Here is a 26,641-nt window from a genome sequence, read left to right on the forward strand (position 1 = left end):
ACCGACCGAAATTGAATAGATATGCTCACGAAGATCACATTGGGGATGAAAAAAGGGTATCATTTATTATCTAGTCATTGTCCATGTAGACCCGTTCTTAATTACATGTCTTCCAAGAAATCAGACAATTTTTTACGTTAAGCTTTTTTAATGCAGACCACATGCAACAAAATTTGCTTTTAATTTCCACCTACCTTCACCACGCGGTATGACGTGGTGATGAATATACTCATTCTGTGCTCCCTTTACTCGGTTTTCAAAAGGTACCTTCTCGCACAGGCTAAGGCTCAACCATTAGAAACGGAGCATTTGATTTTTTTTTTGTTTATTTTATTATTATTATTATTATTTTGGAAAAAAAAAAAAAAGGGTAATTATGTAAATCCTGCAACTTGTGACACGGTTTGGTAGATGGAGTTTTTCTTCTTCTTTTTTTTTTTTTTTTTCTCGAATATGGGAAAAGGAAAAGAGGATCAAACTACAAACCAGCCGAACCACAACGAAAATGGTAGCAAAACACAAACACAAATAGAGAACAATAAGCAATGGTAGTCATCTATAATTTTCACAAGAACCATAAACAAGCCGAGCCTTTCCTGAAACAGCACAAGGCGGTTTTAAATGGTAAAAGGGCTCAAAGATGAACCCCAACCGGTGAAAGCAACAACCACCGTGAGATGATTGTTGCTGAAGAAACACTGCCATAAACCGAAGAGGATTCGTTGATGAAGAACAAAACCCAGTTATAATCACAAAAAATAAAACACCAACAAAATTACAAAAAACAAATAAAAACACACAGCAAATCAGCAGCAGTTGTAGTGGCAGAGGAGGGAGGAGAGAGGAGGCGGTGGTAGGAGGAAGCAAAAGGCAGCAGGAGCGGAGGCACGTGACGGAGCGTTTGAAACACGTGACAGTGAATGAGATCCACTCGCAGGCGCAACAAGGAACACCGTGGGGGGCGCGCGTGTCAAGCCAGAGCTGCCAGAGCAGAATAGATCTAACATTAAAAAATTCGATCCAAAAACCTTGACAAATCCGGCGAGAGACACGGTGAAGAGAGCATATAACTGGTGATGGCAACAAGGAAGAGATAAACATAACCATTGAAGGAATAGTAAAGCCTCCAAAAAGGAAGATAAGGCTAGAGAAAACTCTAGCTGAATAGGGGCCTCAAAGGAGGCGATAGCAGCAGGAAAAGGGAGGGGGAGAGAAGAAAAAAGGAAGAGAAAAGGGGGTCCCATAGCGTTCGGTTCAGGGGGTTTTTCAAAGAGGAGAGAGAACGGAGAGAAGGGACGAATTTTTGATGATATTGTTTGGTAGATGGAGTTGCAAGTGCACAAGACTAACTCAAAACAAACCCTTGAGAACTCACAATACAAGCAATTGCTGATATTCGAATGTCTCATTTCATCGCTCCATGGACCAAGTTTTTCTTCTAATTGGGTTAGAAGAAATTATTCCAACCTGGTTAGTTAAACTGACATTTATTCTTAGAGTACGTGATTCTCGTAAGCATTTTAAAATTCTCCTTACATGCAAGGCACATGAATCGGATGGATTAAATGGTGAAAATTATTTGATCAGATCAATATTGGACTTGAAAATCTCAAAGGAATTGAGACCACTTAGTCCTGGCAATTCTCTGTATTCAGTGCTCAGAAACAGCATACTATTTTTATGAGCTCAGTAATAATCATTGATAGAGAAAAATGAAGAATATCTTGTATTGTAAGAAAGGGCATCAAATTAACCCACAAAATTGTACAATTGTTCGTCTTGTATTGTACAAGATGAACAGACAGAAAATGTATACATGATTTTGAATGAAAAGAATGAGAAAGAATTCCTATGTCATCTTTTTCTATTGACACAAAAGAATATATGAATAAGAAAATTTGTTCCTACTCATAAAACATCAGAAGTTGAAGTTACTGATGTGCCTCTAATCAATGGGGAGGACTTTGTTCTTGAATTGTGATCGATTCTTCTTAAGAAATGTTCTCTCTCGAGTGGAGGTGATATACCCATTGCTGCCATTTCTCTACCAGAACTTGATGGGGATACCCTTGGGGTCAGACCACTAATGAATCGAGGAGAAAAGCATGATCTAGTACGGGCAGCACTTCTTGGGGACAATTTCACTTGCTCCAAAGCTCGGCACTGGAGCTCCGATGGATAGTCCCTTACACAGCCAATGCGGGGTCCAGCTCCTGTTGTCCATTTGCAAGACAACTGCTTCCCCAATTGATATGACTTCATTCCTTTATGTGAACTGATCCTTTTGAGAATGGATTCTTCAGGAATGATTTCCACTTCACTCTCTTCATCTTGTTCATCAAACGATTTCTGCTTTGGAACCATGCCTTCGTCTGCTGTTTCGTAACCATCTACTGGCGATTCTGGTGACAAACTATTACGGCGTGGTCCAAAATCTTGTTTTTGGCTCTCTAATGTATCATACAATTCATGCCTTTCTGGTATTTCAAGATTAGCCAATTTGCTACTGAGACTGCCTAGTCGGCTTGACATAGGCAGTTCCAATGCTGCAGCAGTCTCTTCTTCCATTGAATAAATTTTCTCTGGAGTCAAGTCTTCAGCATTGGTCTCTTCAGTCTCGGAGCCACTCAACTTTTGAGTCAAGTCCTCTTCAGATGAGTTGATTCTGAGATGAACACTGCCTCCTCGCTTGCTATGGAGTTCATCTTCCTCGTCAACTGGACTCATCTGAATACAACAGAAAATGATATTCTCAGTATATTGGCTTTTTACTTAATTTCTATAAGGGGAAAGAGAACATTTTATATCATTTCAAAGAATATAAAGTCCTTTTCTTTACCTTGACATCTCTGAGATCCACCTTGTTGTCTTTGAGGAAGGAGATAAAGTCCTTAAAGTTTTCTTCTGTAGGCTGATAATGACCACTGTGAGGCCAAACTGCCTGTTGAAAAATAGCAGAAATGGTTATTAAGAAACCGTGCCGAAAATGGGAACTATGGTAAAAATGAAGAAAAACTTAAAAGATTCTTCTATGAGCTTTAATGCAATAGCTATACCTTTAGGATGCCATTCTCAATAACTAATCTCCCAGCAGAAGATGTAGCTCCTCCAGCCAAGAAGCTGGAATGCTGAAAAGAACCCTTCTTCTTCTTGCCAACGTACAAGGTCATAGATGCGCTTAGGACAAAAATCCACTTAGCACCATTGAGTTCTCCAGTGGTGTGGAGGAGCTCCCTTGATTGCTTGTATAAGAACATTCCATCCTCCACAACAACTTCATAGGCCAACCTTTCCATCTATCAAAAGTGAAAAAGATTATCAGCAAATAAAATGAAAACAAATTAACATAAAGGATGGTCAAGCAAAGATATAGAAGGCTCACCGGACCCAAGTACTTTATACACTGCTGTTGAAGTTTTGATCGAGGGCATTTTTCAACAATATTTATTTCCTTCCCTTCTCCTATATCCAGCCTGCATTTCCAAAACCAGCACCCTTACATTAATCCAAATTCTTGACATCTGGATTCAAAATTCTTAATACTGAAGAAACATTTTGTTTAAAGAATATTACCAGTAGAAGAATGGTTCTTTGCTCTGAGATTGAAGCCATTTAACATAATAAAAGTGTAAATTATGTCCGTACCGATGCCGGGGATCAATCTGTGTCAGAAGAATAAAAATTTAAATCAGTAAAGGTGAAAGAAAAAAAAAAAGATATATATTCTTAAAAGTGATTTTTTATCTAATGCAATTGACTTACAGCCTCAAGCCAGTGTTGTAAAGCGAGCTTCTGAGCTTTACCATTCTTTGATAAACCTTTTCCAACCTGCAATAACAAAAAAAAAAATGCTTAAACCTTGAAATAAATTACAAAACATAAAAACAACAGCACAAAACAATCTGTTTGACACTCACCTTGGCAGCTCTGGTTCTTGCTCTTGACCATCGTGAGATGGCAGTTTCATGCTTCTCAATATCAAAGAATGATATAGAACTTCTCTTGAGTTCTGCAAAATCTAAGAGCTTCCACCTATAGTTAGGACATATAATTGCATTAGCACAAGATAGAAACACGTCAGAAGTTTGTAAAAATGGCATATAAATAGGATACATACCAGCTCTGCTCAACTAGAACTGCACAATCTGCTAACTTCCTTCTGGTTCGGAAGCTTTTGTACACTTTCTGCAACTTTAGTGCAGCCCCGTGCTGGGGGTGGGTGGGATCCAAGATTGGCAATGACCGGATCTTCACCAGTCCACCATCTGATCCTGGGGATTGATTATCCATCAGTTTGCTTTGTTGGCTGTTTGATGCAATGGGCGTATTATTTTCTTTGTCTAGGGAAGGAGCCTTTATTGAGACCATTTTCTCCAACTTTCTATTTTTTAAGCTGACAGATGCTTCAATCACCATCTTTGCAGAACCTGAGGATTTCAGGATTGTGGTTTCACAATCTCGACTCTTGAAACTGACAGATCTTACGGGAGTCTTGGCATCATCATCCCCAAAACTGATAGACTTCACAACAATAGATTCTAAGCCATTTTCCACATCACTGTATTCAGCAAATGGGCAGGAAAAATAAATTCCCATTTGACAAGGAAAGGTGTCTTAGCAACCTAATAAATCCAAATTCCTGTCAAAATAAAACAAATAGATAGTAGTGAATGGAGTGCTACATATTTGATAATGCATCATATATATCAAAGAAAGGACTGGAATAAGCTCTTCTCTAAGTATGAACTGTAAACTCTTTGCAATTTGATAAACCAGAGCAAACTTTAAAACAAACTATCAATATGAGCTTGAATCTACAAAACTTATCGGAATAACAATAAATAATCGACAAGGTGTGCAAACCAAATGGATTTAGAAGTAATTGAACGTAACACTAAAAAAGCCAATAACACCCACTTTCTCCTAACATAGCATTGTCTATATGGTAGAAGTATCAATGATTCATATAACTAGGGAAAACAAGCAAGCCATTTACTTATCAACCCAACAGTAAGTTGCTGAAAAACCCATTAGAAAAGACCGTGGATCTGCAAGATGAACGATCCAACAAACACGTATCTTTGAAACGAAAACCCAATAAAGGAAATCCAAAATACCCATTTCATTCAAGCAACAAAACCATTTTCTCAAGCAAATAATCTAAGAAAGCAGAAACATTACCATGCTATTAAGATCCAATTCAAAGAACCCAGAACATGCATTTCGCTAAAACAGCATAAGAACAAATAATAATGCAGAGATATAAATGCATATACCATTCTGTATCTCCCTCTCTGTTAACTTGAAAACAGAGACAACAAAGAGAAAAACAAGACAAACACGACAATAAAAAGAAAATAACTTTAGAGCTAAAAGATATTAGGGGCTATACCTTAAATTGAGGATAGTGAGAGAACCAACAAATGTGTGTATTAATGGAAAAGAATTCCGAGTTTGATGGGTGGGTGAGGATTTTATTTTTGATTGATTTGTGAGGGCTGGAATTGGACAATATTGCAAAGAGAGAGCTTCCCTCTCTCTTTCAACACAAAGCTTGCACTTTGAAAGCAAAAGAGCCGATCGTTGGCAACTTAGACTGCTGATTGTACATATATATATATATAGAACTTTTAGAGAGAGAGAGAGAGAGAGAGAGAGAGAGAGAGAGAGAGAGAGAGTTTTGAATTTGTTTTTGGTTTTTTTTTTTTTGTTTTTTTGACAGAAACGTCCAAGCACGTGGGAGGACTACTTGAAGGACGTAATTTGTAATCCCATATTCCCATAACCATATTTAGCTTTTTTTTCTAGGTTTTTGTTTTTCAGGAGAAAAAAGAAAAGAAATATTAGGCCATGTTTATTAAGTGTTTTGAAATGTAAATATTTTTTTTGTTTTGATTTTAATTTTTTTTTTTTTTTTAATGTTATATACCACGTCACTATCTTCTTATTATCTTGCTATGCCGATAAGGCATTGCTAATCCACCCTTAGCTCCGTCATTGCTAAAAATATATATATATAAAAAATAATGGATTAACAATACAACGTCAATATAATAGGATAATAATGGAATATTGGTGTGGTATATAGCATTTTTCTTTTTTTCCTTTTTCTTTTTTTAATGTGATGGAAAGCTGAGAACTATTTTTAATGCGATCCATATTTGAAAAGTGTTGTATTGGGTTTACCTAAGGAAATTATTTGGTAAATTTAGGCAAGCATATAGAGAATGTGCCATGGTTTAACAAATAAAATAACACCTCCTCTGTTTTTAAGTAAAAAGAGAGAAATGGACCTTAAACAAGCATATAGAGAATGTGCCTCTGAGCAATCTCTAAGCTTTGATAGACATTTGACCCTTTTTATTTTTTTTTCTTGGCTTGGGTAGGTTTAAGAAATAAAATAAGAAAAATGAGAAAACACTTGGTATATTACTTGTGGGGATGTTATGTTGCTTTTCCTTGCACTCCTCTGTTTATGGTAAAACAGAGGAATATGTGCTCATTCTTTCTTGGAAATGATCATAGTCCCTCTTATAAAAGGTCAATTTCAAACTCAGGTCATAGTCACTCAAAACGGGGCGATTTGACTTGTTCATGATCATTGATCGCCAGCGCTTAGGTCATTGATGATTCTCCTATCTCCACTTACTTGCCTAATTGCTTATTACGTAACTTGACTCCCAAGCTTTTGGTTAAGACTAATCCTTCCAGGCTTATCTAAGATATAACGCAATAGATTTTGGCTCCAATTGATAAAATTTTTACTTTATATATATTAACAAACAACTCGTCCACAAAACATTCTTAAGGATATATAAAAAAAAATAAAAAAATAAAAAAATAAAAAAAAACCTTTATGTCATATCAAAACGCTCTTTTTTTAAAAATAAAATAAAAATTATAACGCTTTAGATTCTTAAACTATACGTTTATTGTGGGACAAAATTTACCGTCATACTGGGTTGAAAAAGATCTCTTTAACATAGTCTATTAAATTAACATACGTTCTTAGAATACGTGATTTTTACATATATTTTAAAAAAATATACGTGAAAATCGTATGTTATGTTAAACTTATTAAAAAATGGTACGAGAATTTAAGAATTTATATCAATTTAATAGGCTAAATTAAAAAATTAGAATAAAATTTTGTCTCTTTTGGTGGGAGACATTGAGGAAGCTAAGTAGGCTTTGGTTGGGTTGGATGATGCATGCCACACGTGGAGTCCTTTGGATGGATGTGGAGTTGAATGAAAATTAATGGGAATTTGTTTGCCAGATGTCATTCATTGAATATTATGGAAAGTGAAGGCAGAAGGCCTTGGAAACTTCCTTGATGGGTTCTTCTAGGGTGACCCACAGGTTGACTTGAATATCCCCATGGGAAGGTTTGATGCTTTTGATGGGTTAATAAGAACAAAAAGTCCAAAGCTTTCTCTTTAGTTTAATAACACTTTAGAAACATTCAATCTTCATACAAATAATGAATATATGATCTGTCAAAGATAATATATATATTTATATCTAAATGCTATGGGGATTGTGCATGCATTTTGGGGTGAGCATAATTTGCACTAAAGCAGCCTTAATTTCCCAACTAAAACTTCAAATTTGGTGGCTTCAATTATTGGAAAGTATAGTAGTTCACGTGACACCAGGGCTTTCATTTCGTTGTTGCCCTTAGACCTACATCGTGTCAGGAGGGGCTGAGCTATAGGCAATTATCAGGTCAATGTCGATAGAGGGCCACTGTTGACGTCAGCTAATTAAATGTGCCAAGGCTTTCATTTTGTTGTTGCCCTTAGACCTACGCCGTGTCAAGAGGGGGCGAGCTATAGGCAATTATCGGGTCAGTGTCGATAGAGGGCCACCGCTGACGTCAGTTGATTAAATCTAATTTTAATTTTATATATATATATATATATATATATATATAAAAGCTTTTTGGCACCATTCCATTGCAAGCCATTGTTCTATTCAAGGTTTGAATTAATCTTCATTCAAACTCACATTTGAAAAATGAAAAAACACTTTTATGATTATTTTTATTAACATTGAGCAGTCTTTATATAGACGTACAAAGTGATAAATTCAAACTAATAATAAATCTAATTCTAGAAAACTAATAATAATAAAACTAATCCAAAATAATCTTAAATTAAGATCTAATTAATCCCTATTTAATAGAATTCTACCCTAATACAGCTTCAACCTTATCTCCACATTACTTCCGTAAGAGATCGAGGATGATATACGATGACTCGAAAGGTAGTAACTAAGAATTTAAGTAGGTATAGAATAGATCGAAGGACACCTTCAGCACCTGCATTAATTTAATAATGCTAAGTAGAGTGCAATTTAACATATTTTGGGAGTGCTGAGGAAGGTGCCTTCTACCTACTTCTTTCTTCAAATAAATATTCTACAATTTATTAAATCACATTTGAACCCCCAAGAGAAAAAGACCTCCATCATAACACTTTTTTCAAAAATAAATAAATAAATACATTAACAAACACACCTACCCATTTGGCAACATTTTTTTGGGATTTTTTTTTTAATTTTTTTTTTTTATATAGAAAAAATACAACAATATTAACAAACAATTACAAACACAAGACACTCAATTTTACCTTGATAAACAAAATTGGCATTTTTTAAGACTTTTTTTTTATTATTATTATTATAATTCTACAAAGATGACTATTTTTGCGAATATAACATATATAGGTATAAGCCTTCCTAATAAAATAAGTATATGTCCAAAATGGGCTAGTTTTGGAGTCCTTTTACACCCAAAAATCATCTAATCTAAAAAGTCCCAAATCGACCTACCATATATTTTTTTTTCTTCTATAGATACGTGAAAATAAATTACATTAATTAGGGCTGGACAACCCTGAACATTAAAAAAAAAAAAAAAAAAAAAAAAAAAAAAAAATTAAGAATGAAAATATACGGAGACAATGCGAACTACCATATTTCAATGGACCATGGTATTGCACTTGCTAGATTTATTAATTAATGGTTACATCTACTATGAAAAGTACAATAAATTCATGTTAATGTCTCGGAAAAAGTAGAATACAGCCTAACTCTTTTAATGAAATTTTTGACAATAACCCACCAAAAGGCAAAATCCACGTTGAAAGATCTCGAAATCCAAAGAACTCAATTAAAAATAATCTTGAATCCCCAAAAAATGATCTGTAAAAATAAAAATAAAATAAAAAACCCTAATTAGGATCACACTTCTGCCAACGTGATTCATAAATGAACGTCGTCCACATGGCTGTCGTTTTGATTGAACCACATAAAGTCAACGACATCATGCACACCCCCCAATAGGCAATATTTGGTCCATCTAACTTTTATAATTTAATAATAAAATGTGATTAAAAAATCAGAAAAAAAAAAAATTCGCACAGTACTCGTCACGTCCAACTGTCATTTTGGATCGGTGGTTCTCCATGCAAAATGAGATGGGTACTTTGCATCGTACGAACTTTACACGTGTCAGTGGCCAATTGACCACGATGTGCTGCCTGGTACGACTCATACAAAAGCATACCTAAACTTAGATAAGCAAATCCCTTGCCGGTCGGCGTGTGTACAAATTAATAATAATAAAAAATAAAAATAAAGATAAAAAAAGCACCACCTTAATTTCCATGAAAATTATTCATGTTAATTAGTACTGCGCATTTGTTGCGTCACAGTCCAATCACATGAATAATATGGGGTCCGATTGTTACCGTGTTTTGGAAAGTGTTAATTAAGAGCAAATTTCTTGTTCTATATAGTTTGAGTAATGTAGACCTACAATTAGCCTTTAATTATTTTACAAATTATTAACATGCTCAGTACATGATAGGAGCCACGTTAATTACTATTTTTTTTTTCAAGTTGTAAAAGAATTAGAAATCTAATATTTTTAATCGAAACTAAGTAATATAGTTTCATCACAAGGTGCAAGCCACGTGAATTGAGATTTAGTGCAATACCTTTTATTTAAATCGTTCATTTTCAATAAATTGTCCAAATCAATACAATAAAGAAAGAAAAAGAAAAAGAAAAAAGTGTGACTTAGCTTGCAATGCAAGATGTGGATATATATTAGGGTGAGCAAACCACCGACTGTGGTCAAAGAAGGTTATTCAGTCACCTTAACAGTCACCCCTTATATTACAAGTAATTGTTTATTCTTCTTCTTATTTGACGTTGAATTGGAACAATATTGAGATATGTAAATTAAGAAATGCAAGATGTGGCTATTGGCGTGCACAAACCACCTCATGTGGTCAAAAAGACAATGTAATTTGGCTACCCTAACAGCCACTCCTTACAAGTCATTCTTATTTTTTTTCTTTGTGGTCAAGAAATTCTAAGGATTATTAGAGTTGAATCGGAACAGTATCGAGATACGTAAACTAATTGATTATGGATAATTCCCCTAGCTAAGAAGAAAAATCAAATTAAGCAGTAATGATTTTACTGATTCTTTGTGTTTTAGTGTGTTTTCACACGAAAAGATTAATGTGCCAACCGGCCCAACCCCCCCCCCCCCCCCCCCCCCCCCCCCCCCCCCTTTGGTTGAAATTAATGCCATGAAATTATTTATTTAAAATGATGATTTGCTTGTTTTTCAACAAAGCAGCCTCCCTCTCGGCTCTTGAGACGGGTTTGGTGAAGACTAATTAATTAACGGCGTCGTATAAGGGATTAAAAAAAAAAAAAAAAAATTTAAAGAAACCGTCACCCGACACGGCTGGAGAGCACGCTAGAGTCACATTAAATAACCATGACAGCTGGTGGTGTGCGTCTCTGTGTGCGTGTAAATCTCTTGGAAATACCCCCGGAAAAACGCGCTTTAGGTTTGTCAGGACTCGGGGGGGGGGGGGGGGGGGGGGGGGGCACCGACGAAGTGTATTCGTTGGTGAACGATTCACGAAAAGCGTGGGAAAAAGTCAGCTGCATGCAATTCTGCCTTTAAGTTTTTTAATTGAACTGTATAAAGTCAAGCGTTGACGCTTGCTGGATTTGCCTTGTCATCACACCCCATCCCACACTCTGTTTACTCGTCAACTCTTATCTTAATTTGTTTTTATATGTACAGTACATATATACTACTTTTCTTTTTTCTTTTTCTTTTTCTTTTTCTTTTTCTTTTTCTTTTTTTTTTTGTAAGAACTTATATGTAGAATGTGGTTGCTTAATCCTTATGGTTGTTGGGAAGATGGGGTAATTTGTGTTTGACAAAAATTTTTTATAAATTAGTTTGTAAGAAATTTTCTACAGCTCACATATCAAAAGAACATGTGTCCTTTAAACATGTGAGAAGCATAATTTTTTTTATTAATGCTATTAAAAAAACATATAAGAAGCATATGCTATTTAAATAACATGTGTTTCTCATATGCCAATAAATACATGTCAATCTTATACGTGGGTTATAGGAAATTTATGTCCATTTGTGTTTCCTTCGCTTTTCGTCTGTTATTTATTTATTTTTATTTTTTTGTATAAATAAAAATCTTAATAAACAATGCAAATATTAAAACACTCTTCAAAATATAAAAAATATCATTTTTTGTCATATCATAACACTTCTCCAAAAAAATAAAAATAAAATGCATTAACAAAGAGGGCTATTTTTTTAATTAAAAAAAAAATAGTTTTCTTCTTCTTGTCACATCAAAACATATTTTGCAAACAATAATTAAGGAATTATAAACTAAAATTACTAGGGTTGAACAATAATACCAAAGGAATGGACCCAAAATAGCCAAGAAAAAAAAGACTGTAGTACTGTTTTTTTATTTTTTTATTTTAAAAATATATTTTGAAATAACATAAAAGTACAAACAATTTTAAGTATATTAATTGTGAGTATATGTCTTTTTTGGATGTGCGATTTTTATTTTTATTTATTTTTACTGTTTTTAAAATTGTGAATATAAAAATTAAAAAAAAAAATTGTCAATATTTTTATTTTTGGAAAAAAACCTGAAGTGCCATGAGTTTTCTACTGCATTGATGATTGAACCACATATATTGGGAAGGTAGGTGGCCTGAGGGCAGCAGATAGATAGGCAGACGGCACGTGGCCCCACAAGAGGACTTTTTGAACCCAGGATGGCCCACAGAAGCATCACCATCACACCGTCCATTCTGCTCCCCTCAGTGTGGACGGCCGCCACGCAATGAGACCCGAAACAAGTGAGAGTCAACAGGGGTACTCGATCGTTGATATGTTGGGTGTACGTTATCTAGAATAGTCGGTGTGAGTGGCTCCTTGACCAGTCGATCCACATGGACTACATCGCCTCTTTGAGTAGTGCTCTGAGTTTTCCTGGTGAAGTTCTTGGATTCATTTTATAAACTCTAATTCTGAATCCTTATAGAAATTAGAAAGTAGCATTTGTGTTGATAGGTCAAATCCAGAGAAATCAATGAGGACTAGAAATCTAGAAGAATGGAAAATTATTTTTTTCCTAGGTGGGTAGGAAAGTTATGATTATCCTGCTGCTTTTTATGTCCGTTTCATATTGATTGATTCAACGTGTTTTAAGTGATTTTTCGTGTTAGTTACGGGAAAAAAAAAAAAATCTACGAAGAGTTTTGGTATTGATGAAAAAAAAAATCGCATTAATCGCATTTAAGCGTTTGAAAAAATTACAGTTTGAAATTTAAAATTACAGGTTAGCCTCTAAAATTTTGATTTTTTTTTTTTCTTAAAAAAAACACTACATTATCTGCTATTTGAAAAAACAGTTTTCTGTGTTTTCAAATCTCAACATTTTTAAAAATGCAATTCCTAAACGATTAATTTTCTGCGATTTAATTTAAAATCGCACTTTTTATCTATGAAATCGCAACCCCAACTGAACCTTTAGATTAGAATAAGTCTACTTTTCACACTCATTTTATATTGGTTGATGTGACGTGTTTTAAGTGACTTTTTATGTCAAATATTGAAAAAAGTACTAACTACTTAAAACACGTTGTATCAGCTAACGTGAAATGGGTGTAAAAAATAACATTACTATTTTTTCACCTATTTATTAAAAATAAAATAAAAAAATACACGAGTGCAACAAAATGGAAAGATAAATGTTACTCTTCACTCCCACTTCACCTATAATTCCATTATTTTATTTTATTTTTATTTAGATTCAAATGGATATAATAAATTGCGTTATAGGAATAATTTTCTCCCTTTTATTAATTGAATTTACACCTTATTCCAAGAAGATAAATGCTAGATTTCTTAAAATTTTCTTCCAATTTTCGTTCTCAAACGATGTGTCGCAATCTCATGCAATCTATCATTTTAAAAAATATATCACATTAATTGTGACATATCATTTGAAAACTAAATTTTGATAAAAAAAAATTAAAAAAATTAAAAAATAAAGATGTGAAGCATTTCCCTTCCAAGAAAGCTTATGTTTAGATTCAAAGTGATTTGGCAATGTGAGCTAAGGTTTTTTTTAACAAATTTATTAAGGGAAAATGCTTTAGGTACTGATTCACATTATAACTAAGTATCATGTGAACTGTCTCGTAATAATTCACATTTTAATTTTATTAATTATCACCTAAAATAGGGTATTTAATTTAATTAATGTGCTGTGAAAAATCAAGATGTATTGGTAGTATGGAGCATGGTGCCTAGTGCCTAGTGCCTACCCCCAACCACAATATCTTTTTTCCCCTTCCTCTAGAGTCTAGAGTGGTCGTCAAGCAATTCCACCAAGTCTTCTTGCGCCATGGCAGCTTGTCAAGCAAGCATTCGATCGAGTCAGTCAAATCAGACGACAAAAAGTAGGAAAAATGGGCAAGAACTTAGACTAATAATTAATCATAGGAATTAGGAAAAGGTCAGTCATGTTTTTTGTTTCTCCTTTGTTGCCTTTTTTTGACGCCAAAGTATGTTATTGAATTGACGGACCAACCATTCAAAATGACATTTTCAACTGCATAATGTGTCCACAACGTAAATTTGGATAATTACTTTAGTTTAAACTGTTACAACTTTTTAACTCCAGATAAGACGTGCACGTGACTTTGAAAAGTAAATGCTTTTAAAAAGTAAACAGTTAAAATAAAAATAAAGAAAGTAAATTTTTTAAACTAAAATTAAAAAGAAAATTTAATGAGCCGAACATGAATACTTTACCATTTTTAAGGTTTTTTATTAGCGACGCTAATGACACAATGAAAATGAATTTGCCATCATGGATTACTGGTGTGTTTTTCGCATGGCACGATTAATTATCTTGATTTATACATGGCTTATAGATGAAGTTTTCTTTCGAATTGATTTATGAAACCGACGACTTATGTTTTTAGAGCATATGATTTTGAATTGCATTTTTCATAGAATTAAGATAGCATATAATTCTTAAAATTATTTAAAATATACATGTGAGAATTACATGATGTGCCAATTTAATAAATTGGATTTTAAAAATTTTCCTTCAACCTAATTTTAAAAAAAATATTTTATCCATAGTCACAAGTGAAAGTATTAATTTCCTGATGTACCTACTTCATACTTTATAAAAATGTCAAAAGTAGGTCATGCTTTCTTTTTCATGAAAACCAATCAGTTTGTCGGCCTTTAAATTCATATGAATGCTAATTTTCGTGCTTACATTATTTCATAAGTGGCCGGCCACCCTTTGGGCTAGTGCGACCAACCCCGTTGTCATCGGGAGTGGACAAGACCACCCACAGTGTTCTGTTAGGGTTGTCGGCCACTCATAGAATATTCATAATTATTATTTTTAAAATAAATTTTTGATATTTTAATAATTTTGGTTCAATTCTAATACAACATATATATTATCACCAAATAATATAATATAAATGATCATTCTATTCTAACTTTTTATTTTTTAAAATACCCAGTTATTTTCCTAATGGAATATCCATTTTGGTACCCATATTCGATCTACAAAATACATTCCCTTAAATTTACCTTACAATTTCCTCTCAAACCCTGCAAAAGGCTGTTGACTTTCCCAATTATAGTATTTAATTTGATATTTATACAAAGTATTCAATAAAGAACTCACCAAGTTGACATTGATTATAACTTCAAATTTACTTGTACTACTTAATGCAAATAGTCATTGTAATGTTTAGTTTAATTAATTGATGGAGAAAGCAAAGAGAAAATACATAGTAATTTTGCTCTTAAACTACTCAATTAAGTTTAAGAGTGTAATGTTTTAGATAGAAGTATGGTAAATGGGCACATCCTAGACATTGGCACGTAATGGATATATTGTCACGTCATATATATTATAATGTTACAGAGTGTATATATTATCACGTTATTTAAAAATTTTAAATGATTTGACATAATATATACCATTAGATGCAATAAAATAAAATTTTAACCAGAAAATAGTTTCATTTCCATTTCACAAGCCCAAGACATAATCAAGTATTAAGAATTTACCTTTGTATTAAGAATTCAAGAAAAGCATCAAGTAGTTATGCAAAATGCAGACCTGCTTTAAAAATACAATACCAAATTAAGGGGCATGCATGATGTGAGAACAGCAACAGCTAAACAAAACATAAACATGTTTAGTAGTTGAGCTAATTATAAATATGGATAATGTTTGCTAATAATTATAAATATATGTTCATAGACCGTTGTAATGGTTTTAACACAAGCCCAAGACATAATCAAATAAATAATTCAGCAAAAAAATAAAGAAGAAAAAGGCAACAACAAACTTGCAAGTCCATTGTTTTCATGTTGAGTAATTATATACACTACATTTTTATTCTATTTTGCTGGCATGACATGCCAATCAGCCTTTAATTATTATTATTTTTTTAATTATTTAAATAATGACTGGTTGGCAATACTACATCAACAAAATAAAATAAAAGCGTGGTTTCTAGTATTTATCTTTCAAGATCTATGGACTCATTGACCATTATTTTTAGAATAATGCTATAAACTATAATTTTATCTCACTACTATCTCACCTTGCTAATGTGGCAATGTCAATCAGTCCTTAGATTTATTTATTTTTTTAACAAGGGCTGACTGAAACTGTCACATCAGCAGAAAAAGGATAATCATATGACAAAAGTATGAATTCTAGCTAACTCTTATATTTAATAAGAAATTTGGTAAGAAATTTGACAAGAAATCAAATTGGCTGTTGAGGGGTGTGCATGATAAGCTGTGTTTTCAAGCCCATACCTAATGAACAAGCTGGCAGGCACAATTCATGAAGCCACCAACCATCCCCCAGTGAATAGCATTAGGCATTTGAATGATTACTATATGTGCATGGATTGTCACAAGCTCAAGGATGCAATCAAGACTTGACTGCTTCCAATTAAACAATTCTTCACTCTCTAGCCTCTAAGCCCATGTGATCATTTTCACCTAAGAAAGAAAATTGCTCTCATATAATGTCTTGGATGTACAGGGATCCTGATTGGGTGCAATGACTACCCAAACTCCTGTTCCATTGGGTAGCCTCTCACATGGCTGCCCCAACAGGTCATTGCACCTATCCCTGTACTTTGTACAGCTAGGGTTGTCCAAATTCCTAAACTAATGACCATTACTGCAGAGTGCTACTGCAGAGTACAGAGGAATCCAAGGATTAGGAAACATACACTGTTACAGCATGTAATGGTACAAAGGCAGCATATGGTACTACGGAAAATCAGATCTGGCAATTAATTCTAAAGCTGTTCCATCAAAGGAGCGTGGAGCACATGGAGCACATTGAAGACATGTTCCAGGATTTTCCAGCATGATAGTCAGAAGATTAGCTGGTGTGCCCTGTTATGCAATATAATATATCCATAGTACAAACTATGTCTCTCCTCACCCAATTGAGTCTAGGGCTGCATAACCTGTCCAAACTGACTGATTCTGAAATTGCTGTCAGGCCCAAAACCAACATCCAGATACAAACAGTGAAGATGACGCCCAACAGGAGAAAAAAGAAAAGAAAAAGTGAATACGAATAATACCCATATTATATATTTTTTTTTAATCTACAAAGAAACAGCAAAAAGATTATAGTAAGGTCTGCTAATTTGATGAGAATGAAGGTAGATGGAGAAGTTGCATACAATACTCACCTATAGTTTGTCCTAATTGCAAGATTAAAGCCTGCATGAGACACACCAAAGTGAATGAAAAGCTGAGGCAAGTGTCTCCTTCCCTGCCTAAAAACTGGAAAATCCTCTTCTGATTTCAAATGTCAATAACTTTATTCCTCTCTCTATCACAGGTAGACCATGGCAAATCTCTAGAATAGAATCTGTTTAGACATTTCAAAGTCTCCAAGTATTCTACGAGTAATAATATACATCACACTTTTATCACATTTTCTTGATTTGACATTTTTTTTAATATTGACTGATCTAATGATTGATTGGTAGTGCCACGTTAACAAAGTAAGATAAAATTCTCTCTCTCATATCTTCGCTATCCAGAATCTGCACCTTCCTAGGACTTGCAAATTGCTCACATCACTAGGTATCTTCTCCAGTTCCTTGGCACTCTCTTCCTCGTCTGCTTCAAAAATCTTGCATAAGCAAATGAAATCTATAGTGTACACCTCTTCTAGCATTCTACTAGAAGCATTCCCATCCTCCTACTCCACTCTGTAACTTGGATCTTCCCCTCCACCCTTTTTATTTCTTTTGCCTTTCCGTCTTGTATTTTTTAACTTGCCCAGGAAAAAATAAAAAAGGTTCTTCATAGGTTGATATGATAATAGGAGGAGCAACTTTATATTCCCCACAAGAAGGCAAAGTCCGAAATATTCCACGCACACTTGTAGCCTGCAGGATTGCAAATTCTGTCGCCCTGCCAGATTTTTATCTGGCCCAAACCCTTATTTCTTCTTGAACTAAGGAGATTCTGATCGCATAAATCAAGGGAACACATAAAAGAGTGTGAAGACCTAGGCAATGCTCTTAATTTGCCAACATACTTTAATCCAACACCATTTCTGATATCCATAATTTCCATCAAAAACAAAAGGAAACTTGGAATACAAACGGCAACTCGCCTGCCTAGCATAAATCTATGCCTCGGTAATTTCAACAATTAAACAAATTAATTCACCCTTGTGGTTTCTCAAGAAAAATATGCTTGCTCAAGACATCACTTTACCACCTTTTGTGGAAATTCTTCACAATGCACACCATATAGCTAATAATAACCTAACAGAACCAAATTAATTAGTGTGTTGAATTACAAATCAAGACAAGATACAAAAACCAAAATATTCAAATTACTATTCGTATAAACATACTTTAAATTCTATCAAGTCAAATCGAGTCATCAGATTCATCAGAGTCGCTTCTGTCAGGCTCCCCAGCATTTGTTCCAGCCTCTGGGGCATCCGCCTTTACAACAGGCGCAGGCACAGGTTTTTTACTAGCATTTCGGACACTTCCATCTACATCTTCCTCTTGCTCAGCAGCTTCAGCATGTGAACAACTCAATCAAGGAATAATCAATGTACAAAACCATGACATGTTAGCCTTCATCACCAGACATTGGAAACTATGACTAATTCCATCATTTACAAACAAGCAATACATCAAATCATACCCTCATATTTTTTAGTGAAACAATATACCAAGTGCGTTAACCTAACATGCTCAGCTTAGTGACAAGTTGAATTAGAGGTGAAAACAAGATAAAAAGCATATAAACCAAATAAACGAACTATAACAATCTTTTTCACCCATCATATTTTTTTGGATTTAAATCAAACTGTGCAACCATTAACTCATATGCCACCCCAATACCAATCAGCCACTGGAATCTTAAACTTACATTCAAAGCTTAGACTATTTCCCCATGAGTGTAATCTCACAACAACACCAATCAAGTAAGAGTACATAACAAATAAGGATATCAACATTCTCCGCTGTTGCACCAGCATGGATCTTCACCAAATCTTTCAGGACACGCTGTACAAGCTCAGGCTGCAAAATGTAATGAAGTTGCAGTCAGTACAAACATCAGATTGAAAAGGAAAGTGAAGAGTAAACTAGAAAGTAACATCCTAAGCAATCTCCAACTTGACATAAGTTTCCGATGTTGATGACGTGGTCACTTCACGTTGGAAGACAGAGATTGCACACAAAAGTGTTACTTCTCTTACTATTAATCCTTTCCTTCATAGTAAATATTTTTTTCCAGTTACAAGATATTAAATAAAGAGGAAGCCATATTATTGTAGAGAGAAACATTCTTATCACAGGGTAATAGTATATTAGTCTCTCTCTCTCTCTCCCATCCTCCCCCCCCCCCCCCCCCCCCCCCCCATCCCTCCTTCAAAAAATATTTGTCATGTTACTTAAGAAAGCTTTGAAATGACTGATTTATACATTTAGATCTGGCTCCCTGCGAAATCTCCGCTTTCGAGCATCCCTCATAGGAGGGGTGAGACCATGTCTATACTCCACCACATCTGGAGCAGCATCACCTGCTTCTCTAACCATAATCATCTGTTACAACCAGCAGTTCATATGGTTGCATTAGAATGAAGAAATCACGTCTTTAATTATGTCGATAATGATAATGCCAAAGAGCACTTTACCTGACCAACGTTTGCACTCTTGATCAGTACACTGTCATCATATGTTTTATATGATTCCACAACACAAGGAAGATCCAAGAGTGATGCGGGGAAATGATCATTGCCAATGACAAATGTGCCACTCTTTCCATCCTCTGCAATGTAAGATGCTTTAAGGTCACAACTCACAAGTAGACCAAGAAGGCAGGTCACCCAATAATAATTATTGGCTATGAAATGTTTTTTTTTTTTTTTTATCCCTTATCATTTGCTCCTACACTAGGCAAAACAACTACTTTAACAACTATTTATTTACCTACTCAATAACATAAAAGATGTTGCCTTTGAATTTAAAACCTACTCTAAAGAGTGATTGGAAGAGCACAAATAAAGAAGTGGAGAAGGGAGGTTTTGAAGTGGTGAAAAGTGAAGGGCAATAACAAAGATGCATGTTGCAATTTGAGTAAAATATAAAATTTCATAAAACCCAGCTGCTTAACTCAGCATACAAAGTTGAGTTAGGCAACAACTTCCCTTAAAAATATAAATCTGTAGCAGTAACCTAACATATGGTACTGCAAAAAGGCAGAAATAAACTCCTAAATTTATGAAACAAAGCTAACGACAATATCATGGACGAGGATTCCTTGGAGGGGGGGGGGGGGACAAGTTCTAATCATGAAGTAGTTTCCGCGAAAAACCGGCTTATATACTGAGCAACTAATGACTACCTTCAGGGACATAAATGAGATTAATCCTGAATTAGTTTTTTCTTTAAAAAAAAAACCTCAACATCATATTGTTAGCACATAGCAAGAAGATAGGCAGCACTTTACAGAAAGAGAAAGTTAATTAAATATCACTTGGTCATAACCTTTAGGGACAAAACAGAACAATATAAATGCATAGCACTCCTAAATCAATGATATATTTCAAGATTCAGACCATTAGAAAAGCAAAGAACTTGTAACGATTTGACACACCAGTCATGCCATCTTTAAACGTAACGAGATGCCATAAGAAAACCAAATTGGGATAATGCCTTCTTCTTCTTCTTTTTTCTTTCTTTTAGGTTACTCACATTTTGTTTTCCAAGCACATCAGAAACTCATTATGTAGTGTCTTTGATGAAGAAAGAGCGCATTTCTCACCAGAAAAGGACAAATCCAATGACTTGTCGTCAGAAGATGAAGCATTTTCACTTTCACTCAAAAGGCGGTCTAATCGCTCTGCAACAGAAGGTGGAACTCTGAGTATGAACTGCTCCTCCATTACTAAAAAAAAAAATTGGCCTAAATTAATAAAAATCACAAATTTCCACAAAGCTCTAAAGCATCATTCACCTTATAAAAACATCACCTTTAGATTACAAATTGCATTTCTACAGGCAATAATTGCAACCCAGATAACAAATTACTAATAATTAACAAACATTTTACATTTATTGATCAGAATCTCTTTCTGCAATTTTGCATTGTCGTCCTATAGGCCAAGGAAGTCAAAAGGAAAATGAGAATTAATTTATTCTTTTTTCGCATCAAATCAATCCATTTTCCATGAAAAAAAAAAATCCCCAAATTAAGTGAAACCCATAAAGTCGAAAAACTTAACCTGCAATCCAGAAAAGTCCCTTAGCCAAGCCCCAAAAACCCCAAATGAAACCGTTTTTTTTTTAAAAAAAAAAAAAAGAAATTAAAAAAAAAAAAGATATCCCAAATAAACAGTAAAAATCCCAATTCAAGAAGAAAACAAAAATCACAAAGAATTCGACATAAAATAACCCAAGTACCTTCCTGGCCTGCCTTGAGCTTCCAAAAGGTCTTCGAGAGAAGATAGAGGTGCGAAAGAAATAGCCAGGGGAGCTATTCACTCGGGGACAGAATTGGTAACTACCTTCTAAGAACAGGGGCACGCTGGGAAACACATGTTCGGGGTTTGTGCCAACCCTTTTCTTATTCCTTTCTTTTCTTTTCTTTTTCGGTTAAAATAATAATAATAATAACAACCAAACTAAAATACAAAACACTTCAAAATATTTTTATGTTATATTAAAACACATTAAAAATAAATAAAAAATCTTCTAAAATACATTATCGAGCTTTATTGCTCAAATCCTTCCACTCCTCTCTTTTTGTTTCTTTTTCCTTTTCCTTTTCCTTTTATATTTTCTTAAACTTGCCGACAATATTAAAAAAAAAAAAAGGCATTAAAAAGGTTTGTTTGACAACATTTTCAAAAATTATTTTTTCGCTTCTCAAATATTAATTATCCAAATAATTTTTTTGATTTAGCTCATGCTACTATCACGCTTTTCAAAACAAATCACAAAACCTTTTCGAAAAACATGACTTTTTCTTTTCTTTTCAAATCAATACTCAAAAACACTACTCATTCTCAAAATACGTATTGAGAAAGGAAGAATGCCCATGACTTATCTCTAACGGACTTCGTATATAACACTTTCTTTTTCAAATGTAATCGCACCAAATTAATTATCTAAATTTTCAACATTTCACAATCTTTATCAGGTTGACCTACCTCTTTACAAGTCCCACCATGATTGTTCTTTATTATTATTATTATTGTTATTGTATTGGCATTCTTTTATAAGTAATAAACATTAAACAAATTAAAAAGACACCTTAGGGTGCGTTTGGGATTGCGATTTCGTAGAGAAAAAGTGCGATTTTAAACCAAATCGCAGAAAATGAACCTTTTGGAAACTGCGTTTTTAAAAAATTGCGATTTGAAAACGCAGAAAAGTGCTTATTCAAATCGCAAACAATGTGGTGCTTTTTTGAAAACGCATTATTTTAAAAGACTAAACTGCGATTTTAAAGGCCAAATTGCGATTTTGCCAAACGCTTAACTGCGTTTTTAAAAATCACTTTTTTAAATCGCACATTTTAAAATCGCTATTTTTAAATCGCACTTTTTGAAATCGCAAACCCAAACGGACCCTTAGTTAGTTTATAAGAGGATTGTTGTATGTCTTATTTATTTATTTTTCTTTTTTAAGAAAAATCTTAGATTTATTTTGAAGGGTTCAAAAATTTTCACTGGAATTGCAAAAATACCCAGGGATAGAATTGCAGAAAAAAGCCAGTCCATTGAGGGCTCGATATGGCCGGACTCCACTCCCGATAACAGGCAAGAAAATATTGAAATCGCCCTTTACTAGAAGTGGATACAAGAGCAAGATACAACGGAAATCCACTCATATAAAGTGTTGATCAACCCTCGGCCTCACTAATATGGTTGGACTTATATTGTTGTTTCATTTCGAGATTATTTTTATACATTGTAGTATATCTATGATATTTTTAAATAATAACATTTAACTTATACAGGGAAAAAAAAAATTAAACATTGATATGATAAAATTGTTAAAAATAATAATTTTGATGTGAGAAAAGAACAATAATGCTTGCACACAATGTATAAGCACGCGGGGGCGGAGGGAGGGGGGAGTAGGGGGGCAAATGCCCCCCCTCACTTCTTATAAATTTTTTTTGCAAGGGGTATATTTTTTTCTATACCCCTGAAATGCCCCCCTCCCCCTTTTTCATTTCTGTTTACAGTTTACTTACTTTGTAAGAAGACTGAAAAAACAGGTAGGTTAGTTGTTCATAAAGATAAAGGTAGAAGACGACACTTTTTTTTTTTTTTTTCTTTATCCCAAAGTTCAAAACGCACCGTTCTAATAGAGTATGTGGAAGTGGATGCAATCATGATTCATACTGGCAGTGGCAGCAGCTATCAAGTAGACCGACTGACCGAGTGAGGAGTTGGTGGCTTGGAGCCTGCCGCTGGTGTGATCGTGTGAAGACGGAAGAGTCTTCTGTATTCACATTAAATGCAAGGCAAATAAACAAGTGAAGGGAAACTGTAAAAGACTAAAAGTTGTCCAACATTTAATGCAAAAGGCCAAAAAAAAAAAAAAGTTAAAAAACAAACCAAATCGTGCAAAAATTTAATGAAAACCAAATATATTTAATGTAAATGAATCATCATGTGTACAAAACAAATAAATTAATGTAGAAAAAACAAATGAATTGAATTCTTTTTGTTTGGAAAAAAAAAATATATATCAATTAGTCATTATTAGTGTAGCGGTTGTAGCATGTGGGAATTGCGAATTGGGACGACGTGCGTGTCTCAGTAAACTCAGTCTAACAGTGCGACTTACTTGACAGCTAGAGGCAATTAAGTGTTGCATAAACTGCCGTGAGTGTCAAATCTCATTCAGAAATTTTAAAAATTTGAAGCTTTTAGACGGATGTTTGGTTAAACTTAAGTACTTAATACAAGAACAAAATTCAAGCAAGTTATCGACTGAGAGTCTTATATCAAAGAGAGGAAGAGGAGGTCCAGGAGGAGAAGGGGAGAAGGATCCGGCTTGTAAGTTACTCAGGCGTTAACTGTTAAAAGTTCATCTATTCAAATAAACCTTCAAAGTTCAACCTACCTATCATTCTATCAGGTATGTAAATATGTATTTAACTTTTATCTTGATTGAGATTTAAACTTTTTTTATCTTTTGAATTTATTATTTTTTTATATTTAGATTGCTTTTATTTTTAATAATTGTTTTTATATTTAATTGTTTATAAATATATATATAGACTTATAGTTTTGGTTTCATTTATCAATTGTATAAAATATATAATTGTAGTTGTGTGAGATTATGGAGATCAATGATTCAATTGAGCTACAATCAAATTCTAAACGAACTCGTATTGAGGTAGATTTAGCAAATCTGCCAACCGATCCAAGCTTAAGGAAAAAAATTTCTGATTACCATCCTAGTGATAGAGACAAAATTCGAAGAGCATATCTACAAAAAAAACCTTGTCAACCAGTTGAGCATAATTTTCCACAAACACAATTTGGAAAAACATGGCGTCGTTTTAATCCAGCATGGTTCGAAGAATATTATGACTGGTTGGAATACAGCATTTTAAAAGATGCTGCGTATTGCTTGTTTTGTTATCTCTTCAGACCGGACACTAGAAATCAAGCAGGAGGAGACTCATTTGTTACTGAAGGGTTTAAAAATTGGAAAAAGAGAGAAAAGTTACAGAGTCATGTGGGGACTCATAATAGTGCACATAATCAAGCTCGACGAAGATGTGAAGCTTTGTTAAATCAGAAACAAAGCATCATAACATTTTTTGACAAGCAATCAGATCAACAAAAAAGGGACTATAGAACTCGTTTGAATGCATCAGTTGATTGTATTCGCTTTTTACAGCAACAAGGATTAGCATTCCGTGGCCATGATGAATCTAAAACCTAAAGTAATCAGGGAAATTTTCGTGAATTGTTGCATTTTATAGCGAAACATAATGAAGAAATTGACAAGGTAGTATTGGAAAATGCTCCTAAAAATCATCAAATGACTGCACCGGACATTCAAAAAGAAATAGCAAATGCTGCAGCAAGTGAAACTCTATATGCTATTCTTAAAGATCTTGGAAACTCGTCATTTGCTATCCTAGTTGATGAAGCTCATGATATATCTGTTAAAGAACAATTGACAATTATTTTGCGATATGTAGATAAGAAGGGCCATGTGATTGAACGTTTTTTAGGCATTAAACATGTTAGCAATACCACGGCTGCAACATTGAAGATAGCAATTGAGTCAGTACTTATCAAGCATCATTTAAGTATTAGCAGATTGAGAGGACAAGGATACGATGGAGCTAGCAATGTGCGAGGTGAGTTGAATGGACTTAAAACACTTATTTTGAATGAAAACTCATCTGCCTATTATGTTCATTGCTTCGCACATCAGCTTCAATTGACTTTAGTTGCTGTTGCTAAAAATCACATCCAAATTGCAAACTTTTTTTAGCTTGGTTAATAGTGTTTTTAATGTTGTTGGAGCATCATGCAAGCGTCGTGACACACTTCGTGAAAAAAGAATTGCTGAAGTTGTTGAAGCACTACAAAATAATGAAATTTCTACTGGTCGTGGCTTGAATCAAGAAATGAATCTAAAGAGACCTGGAGATACGCGTTGGAGTTCTCATTATGGTGCAATTATTAATCTTATTATTATGTTTTCTTCTATCATCGAGGCAGTTGAAGATATTGTGGAAGATGGTTTATATTCTGAACAGAGAGCAGAAGCAAATATATTGATTCAGTCGCTACAGACTTTTGAATTTGCTTTCAATTTACATTTAATGAAAAGTGTTTTGGGGATTACAAATGAGTTATCTCAAGCATTACAACGAAAAGATCAAAATATTCTAAATGCAATGAAGTTGGTTGAAGTTTCAAAGCAGCGTTTACAGGCTATGAGAGAAGAAGGATGGAACTCTTTATTTGAAGAAATTTATCTGTTTTGTGCCAAAAAAAATATTGTTGTGCCCAATATGGATGATATGTACCAATTTCGATCACAGAGAAAAGCTCAAAGCATGACAAATTTGCATCATTATCGTGTGGAGCTTTATTATACTGTTATAGACATGCAACTCCAAGAACTTAACAGTCGCTTTACTGAGGCGAATTCTGAATTATTACTTTGTGTTGCGTGCTTGAGTCCGAATGACTTGTTTGCTGCCTTTAACAAGGATAATATACTTCGTCTTGCTCAGTTTTATCCGAATGATTTTTCAGCAATTCAACTTATGACTTTGGACAACCAACTTGAAACATATATCATTGACATGCGTTCTAGTGAAGAATTTGCCACACTTAAAGGGATTGGACAACTTGCTGAGAAGATGGTGGAGATGAAAAAAGATATCACCTATCCATTGGTTTATTCATTGGTGACATTGTCATTGATTATACCAGTTGCGACAGCAACTGTTGAAAGAGCATTTTCAGCAATGAATATTGTTAAAAATCGTTTACGTAACAGAATGGGAGATCAGTGGATGAATGATTGTTTGGTCACGTACATTGAGAAGGATATATTCAAGACTATCAATAATGAAAAAAATCATGCAACGATTTCAAGGAATGAAGACTCGTCAAGGACAACTCAATTAAATTGTAAGTTACATTTATATGTTTTAAAATTAATT

General features: G+C 34.1%; 2 protein-coding genes and 1 pseudogene across 3 annotated transcripts; 1 reads left to right on the top strand and 2 right to left on the bottom strand.

The window, feature by feature from the left end:
- Positions 1-1,735: 1,735 nt before the first annotated feature.
- On the bottom strand, positions 1,736-5,577 carry LOC133877908 (IQ domain-containing protein IQM2-like). The gene is made up of 9 exons (XM_062316360.1): positions 5,393-5,577; positions 4,118-4,639; positions 3,918-4,032; positions 3,763-3,828; positions 3,574-3,662; positions 3,383-3,473; positions 3,057-3,296; positions 2,840-2,941; positions 1,736-2,727 (listed from the first exon to the last, which is right to left on the bottom strand). Exons 2-9 carry the CDS (start codon positions 4,594-4,596, stop codon positions 1,909-1,911), a joined length of 2,001 nt encoding a protein of 666 aa, XP_062172344.1. The 5' UTR covers positions 4,597-4,639; positions 5,393-5,577; the 3' UTR covers positions 1,736-1,908.
- Positions 5,578-17,993: 12,416 nt separating this feature from the next.
- LOC133877099 (transcription initiation factor TFIID subunit 7) lies at positions 17,994-21,520 on the bottom strand. 2 transcript variants are annotated; one of them, XM_062315340.1, is made up of 7 exons: positions 21,385-21,520; positions 20,747-20,869; positions 19,617-19,750; positions 19,405-19,524; positions 18,928-18,999; positions 18,318-18,495; positions 17,994-18,225 (listed from the first exon to the last, which is right to left on the bottom strand). In XM_062315340.1, the coding sequence occupies exons 2-6, from the start codon at positions 20,865-20,867 to the stop codon at positions 18,334-18,336; spliced, it is 609 nt and encodes a 202-aa protein (XP_062171324.1). In that variant the 5' UTR covers positions 20,868-20,869; positions 21,385-21,520; the 3' UTR covers positions 17,994-18,225; positions 18,318-18,333. The 2 variants fall into 2 exon arrangements, with proteins under 2 accessions (XP_062171324.1, XP_062171323.1); XM_062315339.1 differs by having other exon boundaries at positions 18,136-18,495.
- A 2,762-nt stretch (positions 21,521-24,282) lies between these two features.
- On the top strand, positions 24,283-26,606 carry LOC133877628 (uncharacterized; annotated as a pseudogene).
- Positions 26,607-26,641: the final 35 nt, after the last annotated feature.

The sequence above is a fragment of the Alnus glutinosa genome, chromosome 9, assembly GCF_958979055.1.
Source record: "Alnus glutinosa chromosome 9, dhAlnGlut1.1, whole genome shotgun sequence".
Taxonomy (NCBI): domain Eukaryota; kingdom Viridiplantae; phylum Streptophyta; class Magnoliopsida; order Fagales; family Betulaceae; genus Alnus; species Alnus glutinosa.

What these genes read in the sequence shown, in the direction of transcription:
- LOC133877908 (XM_062316360.1), bottom strand. Translation starts at nt 4,596, where the DNA reads ATGGGAATTTATTTTTCCTGCCCATTTGCTGAATACAGTGATGTGGAA. An exon ending in TTGAGAATGGCATCCTAAAG is followed by an intron (nt 2,942 to 3,056) that starts GTATAGCTATTG and finishes ATTTTTCAACAG; the next exon opens with GCAGTTTGGCCTCACAGTGG. An exon ending in TGGATCTCAGAGATGTCAAG is followed by an intron (nt 2,728 to 2,839) that starts GTAAAGAAAAGG and finishes TGTTGTATTCAG; the next exon opens with ATGAGTCCAGTTGACGAGGA.
- LOC133877099 (XM_062315340.1), bottom strand. Translation starts at nt 20,867, where the DNA reads ATGGAGGAGCAGTTCATACTCAGAGTTCCACCTTCTGTTGCAGAGCGA. An exon ending in ATTGGATTTGTCCTTTTCTG is followed by an intron (nt 19,751 to 20,746) that starts GTGAGAAATGCG and finishes CTTACATTGCAG; the next exon opens with AGGATGGAAAGAGTGGCACA. An exon ending in CAACAGCGGAGAATGTTGAT is followed by an intron (nt 18,496 to 18,927) that starts ATCCTTATTTGT and finishes AGTTGTTCACAT; the next exon opens with GCTGAAGCTGCTGAGCAAGA.